This window comes from Melospiza melodia, chromosome 6 (genome assembly GCF_035770615.1).
Source record: "Melospiza melodia melodia isolate bMelMel2 chromosome 6, bMelMel2.pri, whole genome shotgun sequence".
NCBI lineage: Eukaryota > Metazoa > Chordata > Aves > Passeriformes > Passerellidae > Melospiza > Melospiza melodia.
In genome coordinates, this window is record NC_086199.1 from 55,422,742 (window position 1) to 55,445,156 (window position 22,415).

The following is a 22,415-nucleotide window of genomic DNA, read 5'->3' on the forward strand; positions in this document are numbered from 1 at the left end:
AGGCATAAATTGGGTTCATCAGGAACCAGTCCCAGCCCTGATTCCTTGCCCAGGAAAGCTCTGTCTCCTGGAACTGGTCTTTCCAGGTCTGTAGCAAAGCCACTTAAGGAAAGATTTTGTGCCAGCAGGAGATAAGGAGGGTGAGTGGGATAAGCCAGGCTGGATTTAGTCTCAGCTCCACCAAAATTTAGCAATCCCAAGCAAGGTATTCACCTTCTCCACACCTGATTGCCCACGTGTCCTTTGGAATTCTGGGGAGAAAGTGGGAGGATGGGCACTTCAGAGCAGTTTCCCAGCTTTTGTTGTTCCAGGGAAGCACTGTTAATCCCCAGTTTCTAGTTTGCTGTCAGTCACATGTAAAACTGAGGAGCTCCTTAGGCGCTTGTCTCCTTGGAACTGTTATGGGAAGGGCTGCAAAGGTGCTGAGAATGTTTGCTAAGCATAGTGAGCAGGATTAATCCTGGATCCACACACTCACATATTTTGGATCCGTGAGTCAGGCCAGCTGTCTGAGGTAGTTAAGGTTTGGGTTCTGTCATTCCTGCTGCCTCAGGGAGTCTTTCCAGCAGCGTGGGAGGAAGGTCTGGATCTCTGATTCATACCTGTGACACAACCAAGGGCGCTGACCCCTCCACGATCCCATTTTTTCGGAGCCGTTTGGAACATGTCACACTTTAGGCTCATCTCCTTACACATCCCCTTCCAAAGCGTTTTTATACCTATTCCTTGTGAGAAAATGGGAAGAGGAGCTCATCCTTAGGGAAGAGGCTGCTGTCATCCGTGCTGTTCCCATTTTTTCCAGCGATCCTGGTGATTGAGTTCGTGTACGCCATCGTGGGCATCGTGTGGCTGACACAGTACTACACCTCCTGCAACGACATCACGGCCAAGAGTGTCACCCTGGGTACGGAGCTGGAATGTGGCCTGGGAGCATTCCAATGGATTGGCGGGCATCCTTCATTCCCCTGTGCCGATTGACTCTGGGAAGTGGCTAGGAGCTGTCAATGTGGGGCTTGTTTTCCTGTTTATTGCTCGGAACAGTCCTTCCATTCATCCGCCTGTGCTGCCGGCGCTCGGGCAGGGATCTGTGTTCCCAGGGAAGGGCAGTCTGTAAATTCTGCTCTTGCCCTTCAGAATGGTTTTACTGTTTTCCTGGAAGCCTTTCCCAGTCTCCTGGTGGGGATGATGTTAATGGTGCAGCCCCGGATACTCAGGGAGCATTTAATGGCCCCATAAAACAGCCGGAAGACTCATCCAGCTGTGGCTTAAAAGCCTTTCCCGAGGATTTCCTTTTGGGGTGGGAAGTAAGAGCCAGAGCACGTGACTCCTGTTTTGTTTTTTTTTTTTTCCAGGAATGGTGGTGTGCAACTGGGTGGTGATCCTGAGTGTGTGCATCACTGTGCTGTGTGTCTTCGATCCCACGGGACGCACCTTCGTCAAGCTCCGCGCCACCAAGCGCCGGCAGCGCAACCTAAGGACCTACAACCTCAGGTGAGGCAGCATTCCCTGGGATCTGGAATTCCAGGGTGCCTTGGGTGCAAGGGACCTTAAAGATCATGGAATTCCAACCCGCTGTCATGTGCAGGGATGCTTTCCACTAGAAAAGGTAGCTCCAGCCTGGCCTTGGATGCTTCCAAGGATGGGGCATCCACGGCTTCTCTGGGAAATCTGTTCCAGGGCCTCACCACCCCCACAGGGAAGCATCACTTCCCAATATCCCATCTGTCCCTGCCCTCTCTCTGTCAGTGGGAAGCCATTTCCCATTGTCCTGTCCCTCCAGCCCCTTGTCCAAAGTCCCTCTCCAGCTCTCTTGGATCCACTTGCGGCGCTTAAGATCTCTCCAGAGCCTTCTCTTGTCCAGGCTGAACATTCCCAGCTCTCCCAGCCTGTCTTCACAGCAGACTGAATTTCCCTTCTATCCAAGGACACAGAGATTTAAGGAAAGAACCAATGAAGGGTTTCAGCATTACCAGTGCTGTGTCCTTATGGCTATAGGCACCCAAAATCCTCCTCAAGCCAGGGAATTACAGGATGGTTTGGGTTGGAAGGGATCTTAAAGCCCTTTAAGCCATGGGCAGGGACACCTTGCACTATCCCAGGTTGTTCCAAGCTCTGTCCAAGCTGTCCTGGAACACTTCCAGGGATGGGGCAACCACAGCTTCCCAGGGCAAGGTTTCTGGAAGGGTGTCCTGATTTTTCAGGATCTTGCCCTTGCTGCAGGGACCATTCTGCTCCGCTGAAGGGAATTTTGGGAGGATGCAGCTCCCTGTCAGGTGCTGTGTGTCGGCACCTGCATCCAAAGGAGGCAAAGCCATGCAGAATCCAGCTGGATTCTGCCTTAATTACTGGATTTGTGGGTCCTCATGTACCCTCCTGATCACAACAACTTGTTTGTCCACATCCCATAGCAGGGTTTTCTGTGGAAACGCTGAGTGTGTGCTTAAATTTTCCTTACTTTGAGGCAGCATCTCCTTCCAAATCCCCTTTCTTCCTTTATTTTCCTCTCCAAAATCCAACCTTTTGCCCTGAGGTTTCTCCTATTTAGTCTTGGCCAAGGAACAATTCCATTTGTGTTGGCAGTTGAATCTTGTAATTAAGAGTTGATTCCATCTTGAAGCTCCCCAGATGGGGAGAGAAAAAGCTTTTTTTCACCAAGCAAAGCTTTTTCTGAAGGATTTTTTTCCAGTAGGGGACAACACAAACAGGCTTTGTTTCCTTTGATTTGTGACTGTCCTTGAGGAATGTGGCTTTGGAGGGCATCAGGATCCGAGGGATAAAAAATGAGGCTTTCAAAAACCACTCCATAAATATCCCATTTTTCATTTGGTTTATGTATTTTTCTGTATTCCAATGACTTGGAATGAGGTCTCCCTTTTGAGGGAAAATGGTCTTTTCTAAGAATAGTGCATCAAGTTCTGTGAGAAGGAGCCTGGGTTTTTTTGTGGAATGTCAGATATTCCTCCTGACCTTTCCAATGTGTTACAGTGGACTGGAATATTTGGAATTAGTGCCTAGCATGGTGATTCTGCTTGGAATCAGGACATTCCCAGGAAGATAAGAAGGATGATACTGCAGATGTAGTACTGCATCCAAGGAAAAAAATTCTTTCCTGTGAGAGTGGTGAGGCACTGGAATGGTTTTCCCAGAGCAACTCTGGCTACTCCATCCCTGGAAATGTCCAAGGCTGGATGGGGCTTGGAGCAATCTGGGACAGTGGGAGCTGTCCCTGCCCATGGCAGGGGCCGAAAGTGGTTGAGCTTTGTGCTCCCTTCCATCCCAAACCGTTCCAGAATTCTTGATGGTTTTTCCAAAGCAAATCTGAGCTCCACAGCTTGCACAAGTAAATTCAAACCAACCCCAAAATTCTCTCCTCTGTGGGGAATTTTGAGATTTCAGAAAGCTGAGTGAAGGCCTTTCTCCCTTGGCTGGGTTTTTCCCTCCAGGCCTGCAGTATTTATGGAGAGCTTGTTCCTGCTGTTCATGGATTTTCCCTCTGGAAAGGGAATGTTAACAGCTGTTAACAAGCAAACGCTGTGGGCTATGATGTGAAAAACAAACATCAAATGTGACTGTTCACTGCTCAAACAATTGTTTCCAAAGGATACATTCCCAACTTCTCCCTCTTGCTGAAAGAAATCCTTTCCAAGGAATAGATGAGGAAGTTCTCTGCCTGGCTGGATTGTATCCCACGGTGGTTTTCCTTTCCCAGTGGCATCGTGGTGTGTGTGGGCTGGGAAAAAGAAACAACCCAATAAAGGGCTTGGCTTGCTGTGCCAAAGCTTTTCCATGGAGCTTTGGAGCTCCTACTGAACGAGTGGAAGTTAGGAAGAAAGAATTTGGGAAAAGATGGAGGGAAAACAGCTCAGAGTGCACTTGGTTGTTGAACGCTGCCAGGGAAATTCTGGAGTTCTTTGGAATCTGGGGGAGCAAAGCCCTGCTGCCACTCATATTCCCATTCCTCTTCTGAAAGGTTATGGAGAGCTGTTTTCAGATACTCAGGCAGGAGCTGATGGATCCCTGTGGGATCTGCTCCTTCCATTTCAAGCAAATATTCCTTTGCCAGCTTCCTTTCCTTCCAGGTGCAAACCACTTTCTGGGCTTGGACTTATCCTGATGGGATACCCTGCCAGAAAATGGAGTGGTGTTTTATTTTGGATTGCTCTGGCCTGCATTAAATCTGTGTTTCCCTAAAAAAAAGAGGAGTATGGACTTCAGGGAGCTTGGCACTCTGGCCCGGAGTCAGTCCCTACTTCTGTGGCAGGGGGTGGAACACAATGATCCTAAAAGTCCCTTCCAACCCAAAGCATTCCTTGATTCTGTGATTGGGAAAAATTGCATGTCTGAAATGCTCAGGGTCTCTTGTGCCATTCCCACTCCCTCACCCTGAGGTAACTTTCTCCTCCTGAGTGGTTGCACATCCTGGCACATGGAGCAGCTGCCAAATTGCAACAGGAACTTCATTCCATCCATCCCATTCACGCAGGATACCAGGTGTCCAAACACAGTGCTTGATCCTGTGGATTCACACTTCTCTGGAGCATATCCAGGGAAGGGAACAGAGCTGGAGCACCAGGGGTGGCTGAGGGAGCTCAGGGGGCTCAGCCTGGGGAAAAAGAGGATTGGGAGAACGTTATCTCATTTTTCCAGGGACAGCACAGCCTGTGCCACTCCGTGTTGGATCCTACACCATGTTCTGCCTCTCCTCACATTCCTGCTCTCCCCTTTATCCCCAGACACCGCCTGGAAGAGGGACAAGCCAGCAGCTGGACACGCAGGCTCAAGGTGTTCCTCTGCTGCACACGGACAAAGGACTCCCAGTCGGTGGGTACCAAATATCTCCTGCTGGGAATCAAAATATCAGTGGGAGAAATCCCTGTTTTCCCTCAGGTTAGCACATCCTGGGCACCTACCATTTCCCTTTATCAGCCCTTTCCTGAGTGCATTCTCCTGTTGTTTCCATCAATCTTACACCCTTAAGGAGGAGAATTTGGAAATGTGAAAACAAAAACCTGGAAGAATCACCAAAATCCTTCTGGATCTCCTGACAATCAAAAACTGTCTAATCCATAGATCCACAAGAAGGTCACTGGAAATTTTCATGTGCTGCCATTGGTATTTTCCCTTGCTGTTCTCTAGCAGGGAAGGGTAAAGGCCTTGAAACTCCTTCCCCAAAAGTTATCATTCCATTCTCCTTAGAATCACTAGGAGCAGGTTTGTGCCTGAGGGTGGGATTCACCAGCATTCCGGAGGACCTGCTGGAGAGGCAAGTCAAACTTTGGAGCTTGAAAAGTTTGCTTTTGATTTAACTAAGTCAGTTAAAATTCTGAGGATTTGAGGACTCCTGAAGGAGCCAGCAGAACCAGGGAGTTGTTCCCAAAGGGAGGAGAAAGTCATAAAAATCAGGAGATTTGTGTACTTGCAGACACTGAGCTCTGAATTAGTTACAACCTCGCAGGGAAAAAGCTGGGATTTATCAAGGACATTCCAACAAAACCAGCAGTGGCCAAAAAATCCGCCCAGACGTTTAACTCCAGTTAGAAGGGCACGGAAAATGACAGGGAAAGCACCAAGGGACCGACCACAGCCGCTGTGTCCTCACTAAATATAGCCCAGAGTTCGTGCTCCAAAAGGATGCAGCGTGAAAAGGAGCACACTGGAAGGGATGTGAACGTGGAGAGGAAGAGAAATGAGACAGGGATGGAAAGCTCCAAAGGGAAAGTGGAAAAATAAAGGAGAGTCAGGTGAACGTTTGTTCTTCCCAGGTGATGAATTGGATTAACAGCATTTCTTAGGGAGTGCTGTGGAATTGTCCACAGGTGCAGCTTCCAGAGTGTGGAAGGCTTCAGGAATTGTCACAGTCCTTGTGCAGAAATCCAGAACTGTGTCTCAGAATGCTGCCCCTCCCAGGATCCCTCTCCCTGGCTGAAATGCCACCATGTTCCTTGGGAATGTCCTTCTGGGAAGTTCAAGCTCAGGCCTGCCATCTCCCAGCTTCTCTGCTGGGGAAATCCATCTGGAAAACTGAGACCAAGGGAGCTTTGTGCCCTGGCAGCTCCCACAGCAGCTTTTCCTTGGTGCTTCAGAGCAGAGGCTCTTCCCTTCTCCCTGAGAGCACATCCAGGTCACCTTGCCAAGGTGCTGGAGACTCCTGCCCTGAGGGCTCAGTATGGATGCTGCATCCTTGGAGAGAGAGCCCTGACAGGCACCTGAATGCCCTGAACAACTCTCATTTTATTCAGTATTGCAAAATATTCCAAATATTTCTAATTCTTTTTAACAAACTTTCCATTTTGCAGTGACTGTTACTCTTTTTTGTTAAGCTTGGAATAAAAGTGGATTCCAAATGCCTCACATTCCTCGTGCTGTTGAATTTCCACTTTACATCCAGCTTTTGAGCAATTTCCAGCCTCTTTTCTCTGCAGGAACAAGCCCTGACGTTGTGTCCTGGCATGGCAGCGTGTGGAATGAATGAGCACGTAATGGATCAGAAATGAATCCGTTGCTGCCCATCCCAGACCCCATGGAAAAAAAATGTAGCAGCAGAGGATCATTGTCCTCTGGGCTGGAAAAGTGTTTCATGGAATGGACATGGCTTTGGGGAAAGGATCTGGGGTGAAGTCTGAAGCCTCAGAGCCTTCAGGGTTTGTAGCAGAGCACTCCAGGTGGACAAACAGGAATAATGTCAGGTGTTCCCAGAAAAAGCTGTTCCTTTGGAGCGGAAAATATGCACTGAACTTCCATCAGGGCCTTTTTTTGTCACAGCATCCAGCGCTGGAGCTGCCACTTTGGATTAATGGGTGTTTGTCCTGTTTCCTTTGGAGGCTCTTGGCATTTCTTGTGAGCTCAGAGGAGCCATGCTAGGATTGATGAGGTCAGGATTTCAAGGATACTGCGGTTGGAATGCCGGTGGCTTTCCAAAGGCACTGCTGGCACAGAGAGTTGGCACCTGGAGCCCCAGTTCTTAATGGGGATTTAACTGGCTTTTGTAGGGAAGTGAAAAATGACTGAAAGTCATCCCACATGCCCGGAGTTTGGCAGGGATAAAAGGATGTAGGTCATTCCTGCAGGGAAGAGAAGGGATTTACTGTCTTGATGGTCAAAGAAGGGAGAGGAGAAATCCCGTCCTGGAGTGCTCAGGGTTTCCACAACACTCCAGTCTTGTGGGTTTTGATGCTGGATAAAGGATACTATGAAAACGCAGGGTAAAGGTTCAGGTAAGGCTGTGATCATCCTTGTAGGAAAAGTTTTGGATAGCAGGAGTCAAATATGGATCATTGGTGAGTACAGCTCCATGTTTTGTTGCTCCAGCCTCTGGATCATCCTTGTCTTTAGGCTGGAGTAATGACAGGTCAGCACTGACCCACATTCCAGCCCCTCTCCAGCCTCCCAGAATATTCTCCTGTAAGGTCTCGTGGTTTTCTTTTCCTGCAGCACAGAGCAAAAAGTGGAAAAAGGACATTTCTCATCAAAATATCTTTGTCCCTCTGCTCTAGGGCTTTGCTTGACCCTCTCAGGTCACTTCCATTTCTGTCCCTCCTTTTTTGGGTTTGGTCACCTTCATTCCTGGGAATTCTGCATTCAGTGTCTCAGTTGTACTTTTCTTGCCTTTTTGCTTGGGTGTCATCCAAAATAAACTTGGAAAAGCCTGGCAACATGGACAAAAGGATCCCAGGTCTGGGATAAATTTGGGTGAGTTAAATTTGGACAGAAGGATCCCAGGTCTGGAATAAGTACAGGCAAGTTAAATGTGGGCAAAAGGGTCTGAAGTAAATTTGGGGAAAGGCTCCCAGGTTTGGGTTAAGTTTGGGCAACAGGATCTCAGGTCTGGGATAAATATGGGAAAAAGGATGCAAGGGCAAAGTTAGGGTTGAAGAGACTCTTAAATAGGACAAAATTAGTGTTTTTTTCCTCATGTAATGGCCTTTATTCTGCTTTAGAGGAGAAAGGATGACTCTGAGGTAGCACTGGATTGGGATTTGCTTGGTTTTCATCCCATTTTCTCTGTTTTGTTGAATAGAGAGAGCCAAACCCATTCCCTTTCCCTCCCTGTGTCCTGTGTGAGCTGTTTGGATGTCGAGGTGCCCACACACGGCACAAATCCAGCCCCCGAGTGCGACTGTGGAAAACAAACACGACACAATAATCATGTGATTAGTCCAGATCTGGCATTCCCTGCAGGAATCTCGCGCCTGTTTGGGAGGCTGAGCTCCAGAAACGAGTCCAGTTCTCACTCTGTGTCCTGTTTTGAGGCTTCCCACACCCAAACTCCTCCTCCTCCCTCTCCAAGCCCTCTCTCCCTGGATTTTGCAGGATGCCTACTCCGAGATCGCCTACCTTTTTGCGGAATTTTTCCGGGACCTGGACATCGTGCCCTCGGACATCATCGCGGGGCTGGTGCTGCTGCGGCAGCGGCAGCGCGCCAAGCGCAACGCCGTGCTGGACGAGGTGGGCAAATGTGGCAACCCCTGCCATCCCAGCTGCCCTGGGTGGGATTCCCTGCAGGGAAGCAGCTGCAGGGCTCTGCCCACCTCACCTGCGGGCTGTTCTCGCTCGCTGAGGTGGGGAAGAAAAATAATGGGGAACTTCAGCAGCTTTCCATGAGTTTTTCCCTGTCAAACGCCTCTGCTGGTGCTGGAATCTGGATTGGTCCTCTCCAGGCAGATGATACAGGAGGTTCTCTTGATGCCAAAACACCTCCAAGAGGGTTGTAGGTACATGGAAATGAATGGGAAGATTATTCCCACTGTATAAAGATAATGGAGAAGACTCCAGCAATCTGCAGGGGGAAAAATTCCTAAAATTTACAAAATTCATAAATTTCCGAGCCGCTATTGAGGTTTGCAGATTGTCAAGCCAGTAGGAAATGGGATTTATTTTATTGGAGTATTTCCCTTGATTTGGGATTCAGGAAAAATTCCCAGTTTTCCAAGCTGCTGATGAGGTTTGCACATTGTCAGCCCAATAGGAAATTGATTTGTTTTAATGATTTTTTTCCCCCCTTGAGTTGGGATTCAAATCAGGGAGGAGTAAAACCATTGGAAGTATTTGAGGGGCCTGGTTGGGATATTTGAGAGTGGATTTTTGTCTTGCTGTCACATGTAGGAATTTTTCTGTGTATTTGTGGCTTCCAGGCAAACAATGACATTTTAGCTTTCCTGTCTGGAATGCCAGTGACCAGGAACACCAAATACCTGGATCTGAAGAATGCGGTAAGGCCCTGGGATATGGGATCCTCCAAACTCACCTGTGATCCTTGTTTTCTTTTCCTCACTGGCTTCTCTTATGCCTTTCTGCCCCTCTTTGAAATGATCCAAGAAATTCCATGAGAATGGAATGAAACTTGATCTCTGGAGGCTTGGTGAGGTGATTTTGCTGCAAGAGAGTCAGCACTGTTATCCATGATTTATTCCAGATTTTGATTCTTCCCTGATTTTGGTTTATCCCTAATTTATCTCTGATTTAGATTTGTCTGACTTATCCCTGATTTTGATTTATCCCTGATTTTGATTTTCCCACCAAATTTCTACCCCCTCATTATCCCCCTGCCATTTCCCCCTTCAGCTCTTCCTCCAATTTACCTCTGATTTCTCCCTGATGTTTCCCTGATTTTCCCCTCTGATTATCCTGCTGTGTTTAACTCCAACCCCCGATCCAGCTCATTGGAATAACTGAGCTTTTATAGGATGCAACTGCTTCACATTGGCTTTGTGGCCCTCTCCAGGCATCCTCTGGCCTGCTGGAGGGGGGATATTTAGGGAGCTCATTTCCAAATCTGATCTGCAGGAAGGAGCTTCCTTGGCAGCATGGTGGGATACCCCAGAGAATTCCTCAGGAAATCAGGCAGAGGAATCTCTGGGAGGGGGTGGCTCTTGCCTGGCATCCCCACCTCGCTCTCCTCAGTCACCACAGCGCAGTTGGGAGAGGGGGCTGGCACTCAGCACGTGCCTAACCATGGAAAAAGGGAATGGAGGGGGGAATTCCAGGAGATGGCAGGCTCAGGGAGTGCCGTGTCTTCCAGCAAGAGATGCAGCGGTACCGGGAGGTGTGTTACTACATGCTCTTCGCCCTGGCTGCCTATGGATGGCCCATTTACCTCATGAGGAAACCCACATGTGGACTCTGCCGCCTGGCCAGATCCTGCTCGTGAGTGCCCACCCTCATCCCTTTTTTCCTGCCTGGTTTTCCCACATTTAGAAAAACTCTTCGTTTTTCCCCATGTTTATTTCATCCCCTTGGTGCTTCCTCCCTGCTCGATTTATATTCTGTCTTTTTCTCCTTGTATTTTTACTTTCCATCTCTCTGGGCTTCATATTCCAAAGGCTTTCTGAATCCCTTCCAGTTCCTAGTACATAAACCAGCCTGTCCTCTGCTCCATCCTCTCTGGAGCATGGAACAGCCAGTGGAGACAACTCACCTGGCACAACACCAAGTCCAAAAAGAGCTTCCTGGAGCTCAAAAATCAGGGAGTTGACATTTGGGTCCTGATTAAAAGACCTCCAAGATTTGCCTGGCTTGGGCTGTGCTCCCTCAGATTAATTGGATTTTTCCAGCTCAGAATTTTTGCCCCGGTGCAAGGGTTTGTTTCCAGTTGCCAGAATTCTGTCACCGGATTCAATTTGGGGACAAGCTTTTGGCACTTCCAGGGCTATTGGGAGGAATGTGATTCCTTTGGAATACTTTTATTTATGAGAGAGAAAAAAGGAAAATCAACCTGAGCTTCTCTTTTTATTTTGGGATGATTCTAAACCCATTGTTTTCCTATAAATAAACCTGGAGCTCGGTCAGTGATGGCTTTTCCACATTGAAGCACTGGAAAACTGTGCTTCCAAGGACAGTATCCTTTGAGGAGCCATCCCACCCCACAATCCTTAGATTCCTTGGGGACTGGCTGCACTGTAGCTCTCTCTGGTGCTCAAAAGGAAAACTGCACCCGATCCCAGATTTTGAGGCTATTTCATGGTTTTATCCTTCACTTGGCACTCGCTGCCATCGAGATGAGGTTCGGAGGGGCCGCCTTTCCCTTTCCTCTAGGAATGCCACTCCAAATCCAGCCTTTTCCCCTCAAAGCCGTGCTTCCTGCCCGCAGGTGTTGCTGCCTGTGCCCGTCGCGGCCGCGCTACGCTCCCGGCGTCACCATCGAGGAGGACAATTGCTGTGGCTGCAACGCCATCGCCATCCGCCGCCACTTCCTGGACGAGAACATGACCTCCGTGGACATCGTCTACACTTCCTGCCACGACGCTGTAAGCACAACCCCAGGCCCCCTTCCCAAGGGGATTTACCCCCTTCCAGCTCTGCTGGGACAAAGAAGGGAAATGAAGCCTTTTTCTCTTCCATTTCCATCAAAAAATTCTGTTATTTGGACACAGATCCTGTCATATGCTCTGTCTCTTTTTCCCCAAGGATAATCCAACAGGAATGTGTCTCCTGATCTCTTGCAGGTTTATGAAACCCCTTTCTACGTGGCTGTGGACCATGACAAGAAGAAGGTGGTCATCAGCATCCGGGGGACTCTGTCCCCAAAAGTAAGTGGGATATGCAGTGGCCTCCTTAGTGGATATTCCAGAGAGTTGGAGCCCTTCCCAGTTTGGAATCCTGACTTGGATTTGACTCACCTGAAGCAAGGTGACTGCTTTTCTTCCAGGATGCCCTGACGGATCTGACGGGGGACGCGGAGCGCCTGCCAGTTGAGGGGCACCATGGAACATGGCTGGGACACAAGGTGGGGAAAACAAAGGGAAAACGATCCCAAACCAAACAAAACCCTGTGTTTTTTTTTTTTTAATTATTTCACTTTTTAATTATAAACCCCCAAATGGTCTTAATTACTTGAAAAAGAAGTTACGGAAAGGGCTTTGAGGTGTTAAATAATTAGTGGGAACAGTTAAAATCACTGGGCGTGTAATTAAAAACTCAGTGCAATTAGAGAATTCCAGATTCAGGAAGGCATCGTGGAGACGCACAATGAAATTCCTGGAGCCACTCAAATGACTTTTTCTTCCAACAACCTTTAAGGAATTTTCAATCAAAGCCTGAGAATGTGCTTAAAATTCTGCTGTGATGGGAATGTCCTCCAAGGATGCTGGCAGGACTTGGATCCGTGAAATTAGATGGGTGCTCTGTGTCTGTGAGCAGCTCTGGGCTGGCTAAATCCATTTATTCCAGAGCTGACCTTTGCCCCTGGCTGGCAAAGGAACAACGTGCTGAGTTTTTAAGATGATCAGGAATTTGGCAGCTTCCAAAGCTGCAGTGCCAAGCTGGGAAAGGAAAATCCAGAGTGAAGGTTGGAAGGAATGGAGCAGTTGCTGGAAGTGCTGCTGGGGGGAAGGAGGTGTTGCTCAAGGTGGGATGTGGAGCTTGGAAGTCCTTGGAAGCCATGAGTTGGGAGCTCCATCTTGCCTCATGGTGTCCTGCTGGAATACCAAACCTCTTCCCTCTGCTTTAGGATGTAGAACCATGAAATCCTGGGATGGTTTGGGTTGGAAGCGACTTCAACGATCCTGTTCCAACCCCTGCCACAGGCTGGGACACCTTGGAGCAACCTGGATTAATGAAAGGTCTCCCTGCTCATGGGACTGGGATGGGCTTTTAGGTCCCTTCCAATCCAAACCACTCCAGAATTCCATGATTCAATGAAAATCCAGGAATAGATCCTTGCAGAAATTGGCTTTGCTTTTGATCTTTGTATGAAAATATTCCTCCACTGGCGACTTCCATGAAACATTATCAGTTTATTCCCTTTGTTCCAGACAGAGCTTTTATTTGTCCTTTGTGTTATTTCTTTTTTGGGATTACTGCCAGGAGAGAAATATTCACTTTCTCTGGAATTATTATCAATATTAATCTACAGACAATGATGTGCTGTTGATTCCCGAGGGAAAACTAAGAGAGATAATGGAATTTTAAATGCATTTTTAATGTCCAGGAGTCAAGTTTAATATCCAAACAAATCCAATGTCTCACTTACACATTTAATTTGGAAACAAGGACTTGGCTATGTGGGAGCTTTCCCAGGATTTGTTTCATTTGGGGTGTTTTCCTGCTACTTCTGTCCCACCCATCCCCGGGGGTGTCTGTAAGCCATCCTAAAATTCCAAGTCTTGATGTTTACATGAAATTTTTTATCACTCCACAGCTCCAATGTCACAATTTAAAAAAATATTTATCAGGCCTCTGAGCTATTCTGGATCAAAAAATAGAGCTGGAACTAAAGTTTAGGGATTAGAATGACAAAAAAAAAAAAAGGATTATAACTCAAAGAAGAATCCAACTTCACTATTTTTGCAGTAAAGTCCACTGATTTTATAAGAAAGTTAATTTTAAAAATAATCCTCAGCCAAAGGGGTGAATCCAGATTTAATTGTTGAACTCCCAGGACATAGTTAGTGAAAATAGGATGTTACAGAGCTTTGTTTCCTGGTGTTGAGCCAACCAGAAGGACAAGGAGCTGCTGGAAAGTCCTGGAAGCTGAGCCATGATCCCAGTAATAAGAATTTTCAACATTTTTCTCTCATAAATAGACCCTTCTGGGGGTTTTCCCCCAAAATCTCATATATCCCACAGCAGTTTTGTGCCTTTGAGATGCAAAACAACGCAGAATATTTCTATTCCCTTTCCCTAAATTTTTGATCCATTTGGTTATTTACATGTGAACTTGCAAAATTAAGCCCAAATAGTTTTATTAACTTGAAATTGGATTTGTTTCCTAGAGAATTTATGGATGCCTACATCCCTGGAAGTGTCCAAGACCAGGTTAGATAAAGTTTGGAGCAACCTGGGCTAATGGCACATGTCCCTGTCCATGGAATGGGATGATCCTTAAGATCCCTTTCAACCCAAACCAGGATTCCAGGAATTTTTCCAATGGTGAATCTAAATGGAAGTTTACAGTCTCATTCCATAATCATTAAAATCCCTGTCTCCATTAGGAAATAATTACCAAAAACACGTCCCAAAGGCTGACTAACATCCCAGCAGTGACATCACCGTGGATTTGGGTCATGCTCCCTAAAAATAGAATCCCAAATTCGCGGTGGGAATTTAGATCAGTGGCCTGCTGCTCACTTCTCATTAGGATTGGGAGTGGAGACTCTTCTGGAAGCTGGGGAGGAGCTGGGACAAGGCATAACCACTGTGGTGCTTTTTGGTGGTGGCAGCATTCCATTTATCTCATTTCCATGAAGTGGGGTCTCCCCTGTCCTGCTTCCTCTCTTCAGTATCCAGATTGAGATCAAAGACATCTCAGGTACTGAGGACCTGGAAAAATCCATGTTTCTTTGCTTTTTTTTTTCCCCTTACTGGCTTCTCTTATGCCTTTCTGCCCCTCTTTAAAACAACCCAAGAAATTCCATAAGAATGGAATAAAACTGGATCTCTGGAGGCTTGGTGAGGTGATATCGATGCACGACAGTCAACATTGTTATTCCTGACTTATTCTTGATTTATCCCTGGTTTTGATTTTCCCACCTAATTTTCCCACCAAATTTCCACCCCTCATTTTCTTCCCACCATTTTCCTCCTCAGCTCTTCCTGTGATTTACTTCTGATTTCTCCCTGATGTTTCCCTGATTTTCCCTCTCATTATCCTGCTGTCATATCCTCATTACCCTTTTTAACTCCAACCCCCAGTCCAGCTCTCCAGGATAACTGAGGTTTTATATATTATTATTTACATATATTTTTCTTTGCTTTTGGAGCCAGGAATCTTTTCTTATCTCTGAGATGAAGAGTGAGCCCCCAATAACATTCCCATTGTACTCACACCATTTTAAGATAGGGATTTAAAGGAAAACAGCCAAGGAGATGATTTTCCCCATGTCCCCCCATTTTTTGGAGTTCAGGCTCACTTCCCACTGAGTTAAACTGTAGCATTATCAGGAATTTATGCAACAAACCAAATTCCAGTTGCTTGTTTATAATTGCACTTGGAATTGCATTGAACTACATTTGGAATCTGAAAAACACTCCTCAGCAGAGAGGAGGAATGTTTAGACCCAGATATGATCTTTCCCATCTTCCAGCACTCCTTGACTTCTAGGGAATAAAAACTTTTAATAATTTGGGATGAATGTCCTCTGACAGCCAAATCCCCTTAATATTGATGGCTGCAGAAGGCAGGAACTAATTCCTTGTGCTTTTCCCTTTGGTGTTTGAATCATTAACTCTATTAAAATGATTCACACTTTTATTCCCAGATTTAAATTGAAAACTCCGTCCCAGATTTACCTGGAATAGGATAATTTGGGTTTAAAACCACCAATATTTAGAGTATCCAAGTCTGTTTCTCTGTTCTGCCCCAGGTCCCTTGGCCTGAAGTACCAAATCCACAATCCTGTGTTTAAGTTAATTGGATTTGGGGTAGTTTTCCCCCTAAAATCCCAGGAATAGGCCCTCAGAGTGTTCCTTAATTAAGAACTGCCTTTACTTCTTAAGCACCAAAACTTTGGATATGCAGAGGGGAATCAGTTCCCCTTCCATCCAGATCCATGCTGAGGGACATTCCAGAGCTTCCTCACCTTCTGGATGTTGAGATGCCATTTACATCCTGCTGTGTGTTCCTGCTCCCACAGGGAATGGTGCTGTCTGCTGAGTACATCAAGAAGAAGCTGGAGCAGGAGATGGTGCTGTCCCAAGCTTTTGGGCGGGATTTGGTGAGTACGAGTTGTCTCTGGACAGAGGATGAGATTTCCATAAAAACCTGGGTTTTAAGGGAATCTCTGTGTCCCTGAGTCTGTTGTATTCATTTCTCAGCTCTTCCTTTAATTCCTGTATTTCCAGCTAGTTACTCATTTTGTGGAATGGTTTGGGTTGGAAGGGACCTTAAAGCTTATCCCATTCCACCCCCTGCCATGGGCAGAGAACATTCCACAAGATCAGGTCGCTCCAAGCCCCATCCAGACTTCCTGCAAGGCTTTTTTGTTTTGGAAGCACCAATAGTGCAGAGCTCCTGATTATTTTCCTTTTCCTGAGGCAGGAAGTCCCACATGGTGGCAATGAGGGACAGGGAGCATTAAAACCAAATCAGCAGGAACTAAAATCCCATTTTTATGGAGATATTCTTTGGAATGTGGTGGTGACTGTCCCTGTAGGCACATTCCTGGTGGCAGGGAGATGTCACAGGACTCAAGGGAGATGTTGGGAAGCAGCTTACCTTGGTTTATATGTTAGAAATAGTTGCTGAAGTGCTGCCTTGGGATATTTGGTGGATGGAGGGAGAGATAAACCAGCATCCAGCTTTTTGGGATGGAGCTTCATTCCTCTCTGCCTAGAAAGGGAAAATGGGAGCTGTTCTGTTACTGAGGAGGAATATTTCCTGGCTTTAGGTCCATAAGTGCCATCCCAGGTCCCACCAGCACAGGACCTTGTTTCTGACGGTTGCCAAGGACGGATATTCCATAGAAAAGTGTCCAGTGAGGTTTAGAGACACTTTCTGTGTGAGCTTGGATGTTTTCAGGAGGGACAAAAAGCTCCCATCAAATCTTAAATAATTCAGATAGCTTGTGTGCCTTTCCTTTTTTTTTTTTCCCACCTTCTTTCTTTCAGAAAAGTCCCAGTAGGCCAAATGTAGAATTCAAGAAGTGAATGAATTCCAGCCTCCGGTGAGGCCCTGGCATGGGTTTCCCAGAAAAGTTGTGTCTGTCCCATCCCTGGAAGTGTTCCAGCATGGGTTTGATGGGGCTTGGAGCAACCTGGGCTAGTGGAAGATGTGGAGTGGAATGGAATGATCTCTCCCGTCCTTTCCACCCTAAACCATTCCAGAATTCTGTGATGATTCCATGATTCAGAACAAGCAAGGCGCCATTCAGCTGGAATCTGGAGGCTCATGTATAGAAACAGACTCCAACTGTTTCTATAAACTGGGGAAAGGGAGAGATTTGGAGGATAAATTCAATTTCATTTCTAACCTGACCTTGATTCCTTGTTGTTGCCATGTTTTTTAGGGAAGAGGAACAAAGCACTATGGCCTGATTGTGGTTGGGCATTCCCTTGGAGCTGGCACAGCTGCCATCCTGTCCTTCCTGCTGCGTCCCCAGTATCCGTCCCTGAAGTGCTTTGCTTATTCCCCCCCAGGTGGGCTGCTCAGGTAGGTGTTGGGATACACCTGGGATACACTGGATCCTGCTTGTGAGGCTCTAGGGAGCAGTGAAATGGACAAGGCAGCCTGGAGAAGCTGAGTGTTTCCTCTGGAAAATAGTTTGGTATTCAGGTTAGGATGGCAAATAGCCCCTTCCCCAGATATTCTGGTTTATAACTGAATTGTCCATGGGTCTACATTTAATGGGAAATGGGTGCAATTTCCTTACTCTCTGCCCCCTCCCACTGAATAGATGGAAATAAAGGAGGTACTTGACCAAATGCAGGTGTCTGCAGCAGCTGATCCAGTTGTTTGGACTCCTTTTCCAAAGAAATTGGAATTGAGATGTGATTTCTGTCATTCTGCAGCCTAAAATTTCTCACAGGGATTGTTCTGGTTTCCCTCCCTTGGCCATGGGGCAAAACCAAGGAGAGATTAATTGTGAATCCTTCCCATTATAAATGGGAACAGACCTTCTGGTCATGTCCTTCCCAAACAAAACATCCCATTGGATTGCTGGGAAGTGAGGGAAGGTCTCCTGGTCCTGACAGACACCATGGGGATCCTTGGAATCAGCTATGGATCATGAGAAGCTTCTCCTGGTAGTTCCTGCATCATATTCCAGGTGCAGCCAAGGGTTTTAAACCATCCTGCTGCTGAATCTGGATGCTGGCATTCCTTATTGTAGTATTCCCAGCTCTTCTGCAGCCACAGAGCTACAGAGGAGGATATTTCAGGAGAGTTGTACAGCCTTCTGCTCCAAACTTCCACTCCTGGATGCCTTGGTAGCTCCTGACTTGTGTCATGCCCAGGATCATCCCTAGGCCAGTGAGGCAGCCTCTGCCCATGGTGACTGGTTGGGAATATCTGCAGCAAACTCAGAGTGGAAATCTTGATTTCTTTATTCTTGTCTTGGAAGTCAGGTTGCTGCAGAAATTTGCCATTTGAATTCCCCCAAATATTGGGGTATTTCATCCTACATTATAGCCTCAGGAGTAGGAAATATCTTCTTTCTTGGCTGTTCCATCATTCCCAAACTATTGGAAAATTACTATGAGGCATTCAGTTCAAGCATTTCCTTTCCCAGCTATATCCAGAGTCCTGTGCAGGGGAATGATTGGGCCGTAGGATGTGGAGATCAGGCTCTTCTTCCACAAGGCACAAATCCCCAAAGCCTGGAGCTTGGATTGGGGTCTGTGCCCCTTGTTTTCCTGCCACTGAATAGGGAATGAAACACTGTTTGCTTCTCCTTGCTCCTGTTTCTCTTCCAGTGAGGATGCCATGGAGTATTCCAAGGAGTTTGTGACTGCAGTGGTGCTTGGCAAAGATCTGGTGCCCAGGCAAGTGGAGGAGTGTCTGAATTCCTTGATGAATCTCTGCTGTTCTGTCCCAAATCATCTGTTTCCTGTCTGAAACACTTGGATCATCTCTGTCTCCACCTTTCTCATTTTCCTGTCCTTTTATTGTTCTCTGTGTCTGTGTTTTTCCTGGACACCTTTGTTGGGGCTTTTATGGGCAAATCCCTCCTGTTTGAAAGAAAAGGGGGAATGTCTTACCTCTGGAATCCCTCCTTGTGGTACCTGGAATATCAGATGTGCCACCGTCCTGGTTTCCTGTGTTATTTTGGCCTTGTCCTAGATGTGCTGCCACCTCATTTGGACCAATTTGTCCCAAAATCCATGTTCTATGTCACCTCATCTCCAAACCAGCTCATTCCTTGTGCCTTGGCATTCCTCACATTCCTCATCTCCTGGGACACATTCTGCTGAGCAGGGATTTGGAACAGGAGCCAGGCAACCTGGGATTTACCTGGATGCCATGGTCCTGTCCATCCTGTCATCTACTCAGTGGTGTCATTCAGCTCCAGGACACTTTTCCAACTCACCTGTTCTGTGCCATCTTCGTTGTGACCTCCCTCCTTTCCTGTTCACTGATCTTATCCTTGTTATTGTCCTGGTAATTCCCTGGGCGTCTAACTCCTGGCTCCTGCTCGTGGGTGATGCCACAGCCCACTTCTGAATCCATCTGCTCCATGTTGTATCCTTATTGTGTCCTTTTAAACTCAATGCCTTGTTTACTGTGCTCCATATCCTTCTTGTCCTGTTCCCTGCCCAGGTGTTGTCTTCCATATCCATAACTTTCTTCTTTTTCAGACTCACTTCTTCTTCTCCAGAATCACATCTTAATCCCTTCTAGAATCACATCTTCCTCTTTTCCATAACCACACCTTTTTTCCAGAGTCACATCTTCCTCTTTTCCAGGATCGGGCTCTCTCAGTTGGAGGGATTTCGCCGGCAGCTTCTGGATGTTCTCCAAAGAAGCACCAAACCAAAGGTAAGAGGGAAGAGCCAACACCTGGAGATGTCTCTGAGCAGGGATGGGGAATTTTTATGGCAAGAAGCGTGGGTTTCCTCCAGACCTCCTCAGGATCATTATTTAGGGAACCAGAGGAATGATGGAAAGAGCTGGAGAGCTCAGTGGCATCATTCTGGCTCACTTGCTGAAACTTCACCATCACACATCCCAAATAACTGAGCAGGGAATTTTCTGTCTGAGCCTCTTTTAAAGTCTGTATTCCAAGTGTGGATTTTCCTGGCCAGTTGAAACTGGGAACAGGCTGGAAGTCCAATACCTGTGCTTGTCAGAACATTGGGGTAATGCTGTTCCAGGATAAATGGTCTGCTCATGTCTTGGAGATAGAAAATGTGGGAAGTTGTCCCTCCCCAGTCTTTACCATTGCACCAAGATGGAAAAAAAGCCCATTAAATACAAAGATGTTTAGGGATAATACATGATGTAATTTACCTGGAGAGGGTATATAATTGGGAAAAGAAAATAAACTTCCAGAAACATTTGGATCATCTCTGTATCCAGCTTCCCTGTTTTCCTGTCCTTGTATTGTTCCTTATTTATTCCCAGTGTCACTGTGTTTTTCCTGGACACCTTTGGTGGTGTTTCACACACCTTTAGTTAGGCAAATGCCTCTTGTGTGAAAGAAAACTGGTTTTTTTGCTTTTGTCTCCTCATATCCTCCCTCCTCTCTCTCCCTGTTTGTGGGAACAGTGGCGGATCATTGTGGGGGCTACCAAGTGCATTCCTAAATCCGAGCTTCCCGAGGAGCCAGAGGAGAACTCGGTGACGAGCAACCGGCTCTGGACACATCCCAGTGACCTGACCATCGCCCTGAGTGCCAGCACCCCCCTGTACCCCCCCGGCCGCATCATCCACGTGGTGCACAACCACCCTGCCGAGCAGTGCTGGTGAGTCCTGCTGTTCCTGCTGGAATTCTTGCTGGAAGACTCTCCCTGGCACAAGGAGAAGGGGGTTTTCTTCCCCGCTGTCTCATGGGGACAGTGGTTGTGGCTGTGCTGGTGGAGTTATGGAATGGTTTGGGTTGGAAGGGACTGTGGAGATCATGGGCAGAGATGCCTTCCACTAGACCAGATTGCTCCAAGACAAGTCCAGCCTGGATTTGAACACTTCCAGGGATGGGGCAGCCACAGCTTCCGTTGGAAATCCATCCCATTTTTCCAGTCTCACCACCCTCACAGGGAAGAGTTTCTTCCAATACCTAATCTGAACCAGCACATGGAATGCTGTAATGGTTCGGGTTGGAAGGGACTTAAGGATCATCCAGTTCCAGCCCCTGCCACCATCCCAGGTTACTTCAGCCCATCCAACCTGGCCTGGAACACTTCCAGGGATAGGGCAGTCATAGCTTCTCTGGACAACCTGTGCCAGGGCCTCTGCACCCTCACAGGGAAGAATTTTTTCTCAATATCCCATCTAAACCCACCCTCTTTCAGCTTAAAGCTACTCCCCCTTTTCCCATTATTCCAGGCCCTTGTCCGAAGTCCTTTTCCTCTTTAGATGATGATTAGCCCTTGGATAATCATGTCCCCATAAAGCAGGATTTTGGAGCCATATGTATTCTAACAGCTCTTCCCTCTGTTTTTCCTCTTTTTCTCCCTCTACATCCTGCTGTTTTCACATGCCAAAACACTGCCCTGCTTTTCCATCCTTTTCCCTCTTGTCTGCACCCCTTTTCCAGCTGCTGTGAGCAGGAGGATCCCACCTACTTTGCCATCTGGGGGGACAACAAGGCCTTCAACGAGGTGATCATCTCCCCGGCCATGCTGCACGAACACCTCCCCTACGTGGTCATGGAAGGGCTCAACAAGGTAAGGCAGGGAATTGTCTTCCCAAAAGCCACTGGGACAGGCAGACTTGGCCTGGGAATGCTGCTGGTTAAATACACCAGGCCGTTTATTTTGGAGAAGAGGAGCAAAGGGGATGCTCCTGGTCAGTCTTGCACAGGGTATTGGGAGTGGAGTGTGACAGGGTCTGGGAATGGAATTCCCACAGTCCCAAGAAGCTCCTGTTTCCAAATTTAACATCAGAATAACGTGAGGTTGGGTGGTGATGGTTCATTCCAGGAGCTGCCATTAAATTGGAGCCCAGGTGACATCCTGGGATGTGTCAGGATTTATCCTTCTAATCCTTTATCTCCCTGTGCTTCCAGAAGTCTCTGGGAAGAAAGAGGCCAATTCAGCTGTTTGAAAGCCTCCAGTCAATCCCTGCTGTTCCTCTGCTTTCTTTGAACAGGTCTTGGAGAACTACAACAAGGGGAAAACAGCTCTGCTTTCTGCAGCCAAAGTGATGGTGAGTCCTACAGAAGTGGATCTCACCCCGGAGCTGATATTCCAGAGCCAGCCCTTGCCCAGCTGCCCCACCGTGCAGATTGGAACTGGACCAATCCCAGTGGACAGGAGGAACAGCAGTACCAAGTAAGGAGAGATTTTATATGGAATATTAGAAATATTAATAAATACCCACAGATGTGGGCCCTCTTCCTCTTGGAGCATTGTGATCCGTGTGTGTGGGAAAGATAGATCCATGGGCCTTCGTGGGAATTAAAGCTTCAGGATATCTTGAGGAATGTCAGGGAAAAAAATCTCTTGTGTTGCTTAGGAATTTGACTGCAGCAAGGTCAGGAAAAGGTATGAAAGAGACTTCCTTTTTTTTTTCCCTTATCCAGACAGGTGAGGTTTTCCTAAGGTAAAACTTGGAGCTAATTTCAGTTTGGTTTGGAAGGGATTTCAGGATCATCCAGTTCCAACCCCTGACATGGGTAGGGACACCTTCTACCAGCCCAGGTTGCTCCAAGCCTCGTCCTGGAGCACCTGGAATACCAACAGGGATAGTCCACAGCCTCTCTGGACAGGAGAGAAGGAAAAAAGGGAGAAGGGCAAGAGCTGGAGTTTGCAGAGGGAGAATCCATTTGTGGTATTTCCAGCTGGGAGGATGGAGCAAGAAGAGATTCCCTGGAGTTGTGGATGCC

General features: G+C 47.2%; 1 protein-coding gene across 4 annotated transcripts in view; it reads left to right on the forward strand.

The window, feature by feature from the left end:
- The window catches only part of DAGLA (diacylglycerol lipase alpha), a 62,615-nt gene that overhangs the window by 32,898 nt on the left and 7,302 nt on the right, over positions 1-22,415 (forward strand). For all 4 annotated transcript variants that reach the window (XM_063158319.1, XM_063158320.1, XM_063158318.1 and 1 more), the window contains 16 exons: positions 803-904; positions 1,353-1,491; positions 4,734-4,821; positions 8,311-8,445; positions 9,132-9,209; positions 10,019-10,143; positions 11,087-11,243; positions 11,442-11,525; positions 11,645-11,722; positions 15,570-15,650; positions 16,941-17,083; positions 18,346-18,414; positions 19,336-19,408; positions 20,138-20,334; positions 21,126-21,255; positions 21,680-21,861. In XM_063158319.1, the coding sequence (XP_063014389.1) occupies positions 803-904; positions 1,353-1,491; positions 4,734-4,821; positions 8,311-8,445; positions 9,132-9,209; positions 10,019-10,143; positions 11,087-11,243; positions 11,442-11,525; positions 11,645-11,722; positions 15,570-15,650; positions 16,941-17,083; positions 18,346-18,414; positions 19,336-19,408; positions 20,138-20,334; positions 21,126-21,255; positions 21,680-21,861 (1,861 nt within the window). The remainder of the gene's footprint in view (positions 1-802; positions 905-1,352; positions 1,492-4,733; positions 4,822-8,310; positions 8,446-9,131; positions 9,210-10,018; positions 10,144-11,086; positions 11,244-11,441; positions 11,526-11,644; positions 11,723-15,569; positions 15,651-16,940; positions 17,084-18,345; positions 18,415-19,335; positions 19,409-20,137; positions 20,335-21,125; positions 21,256-21,679; positions 21,862-22,415) is intronic.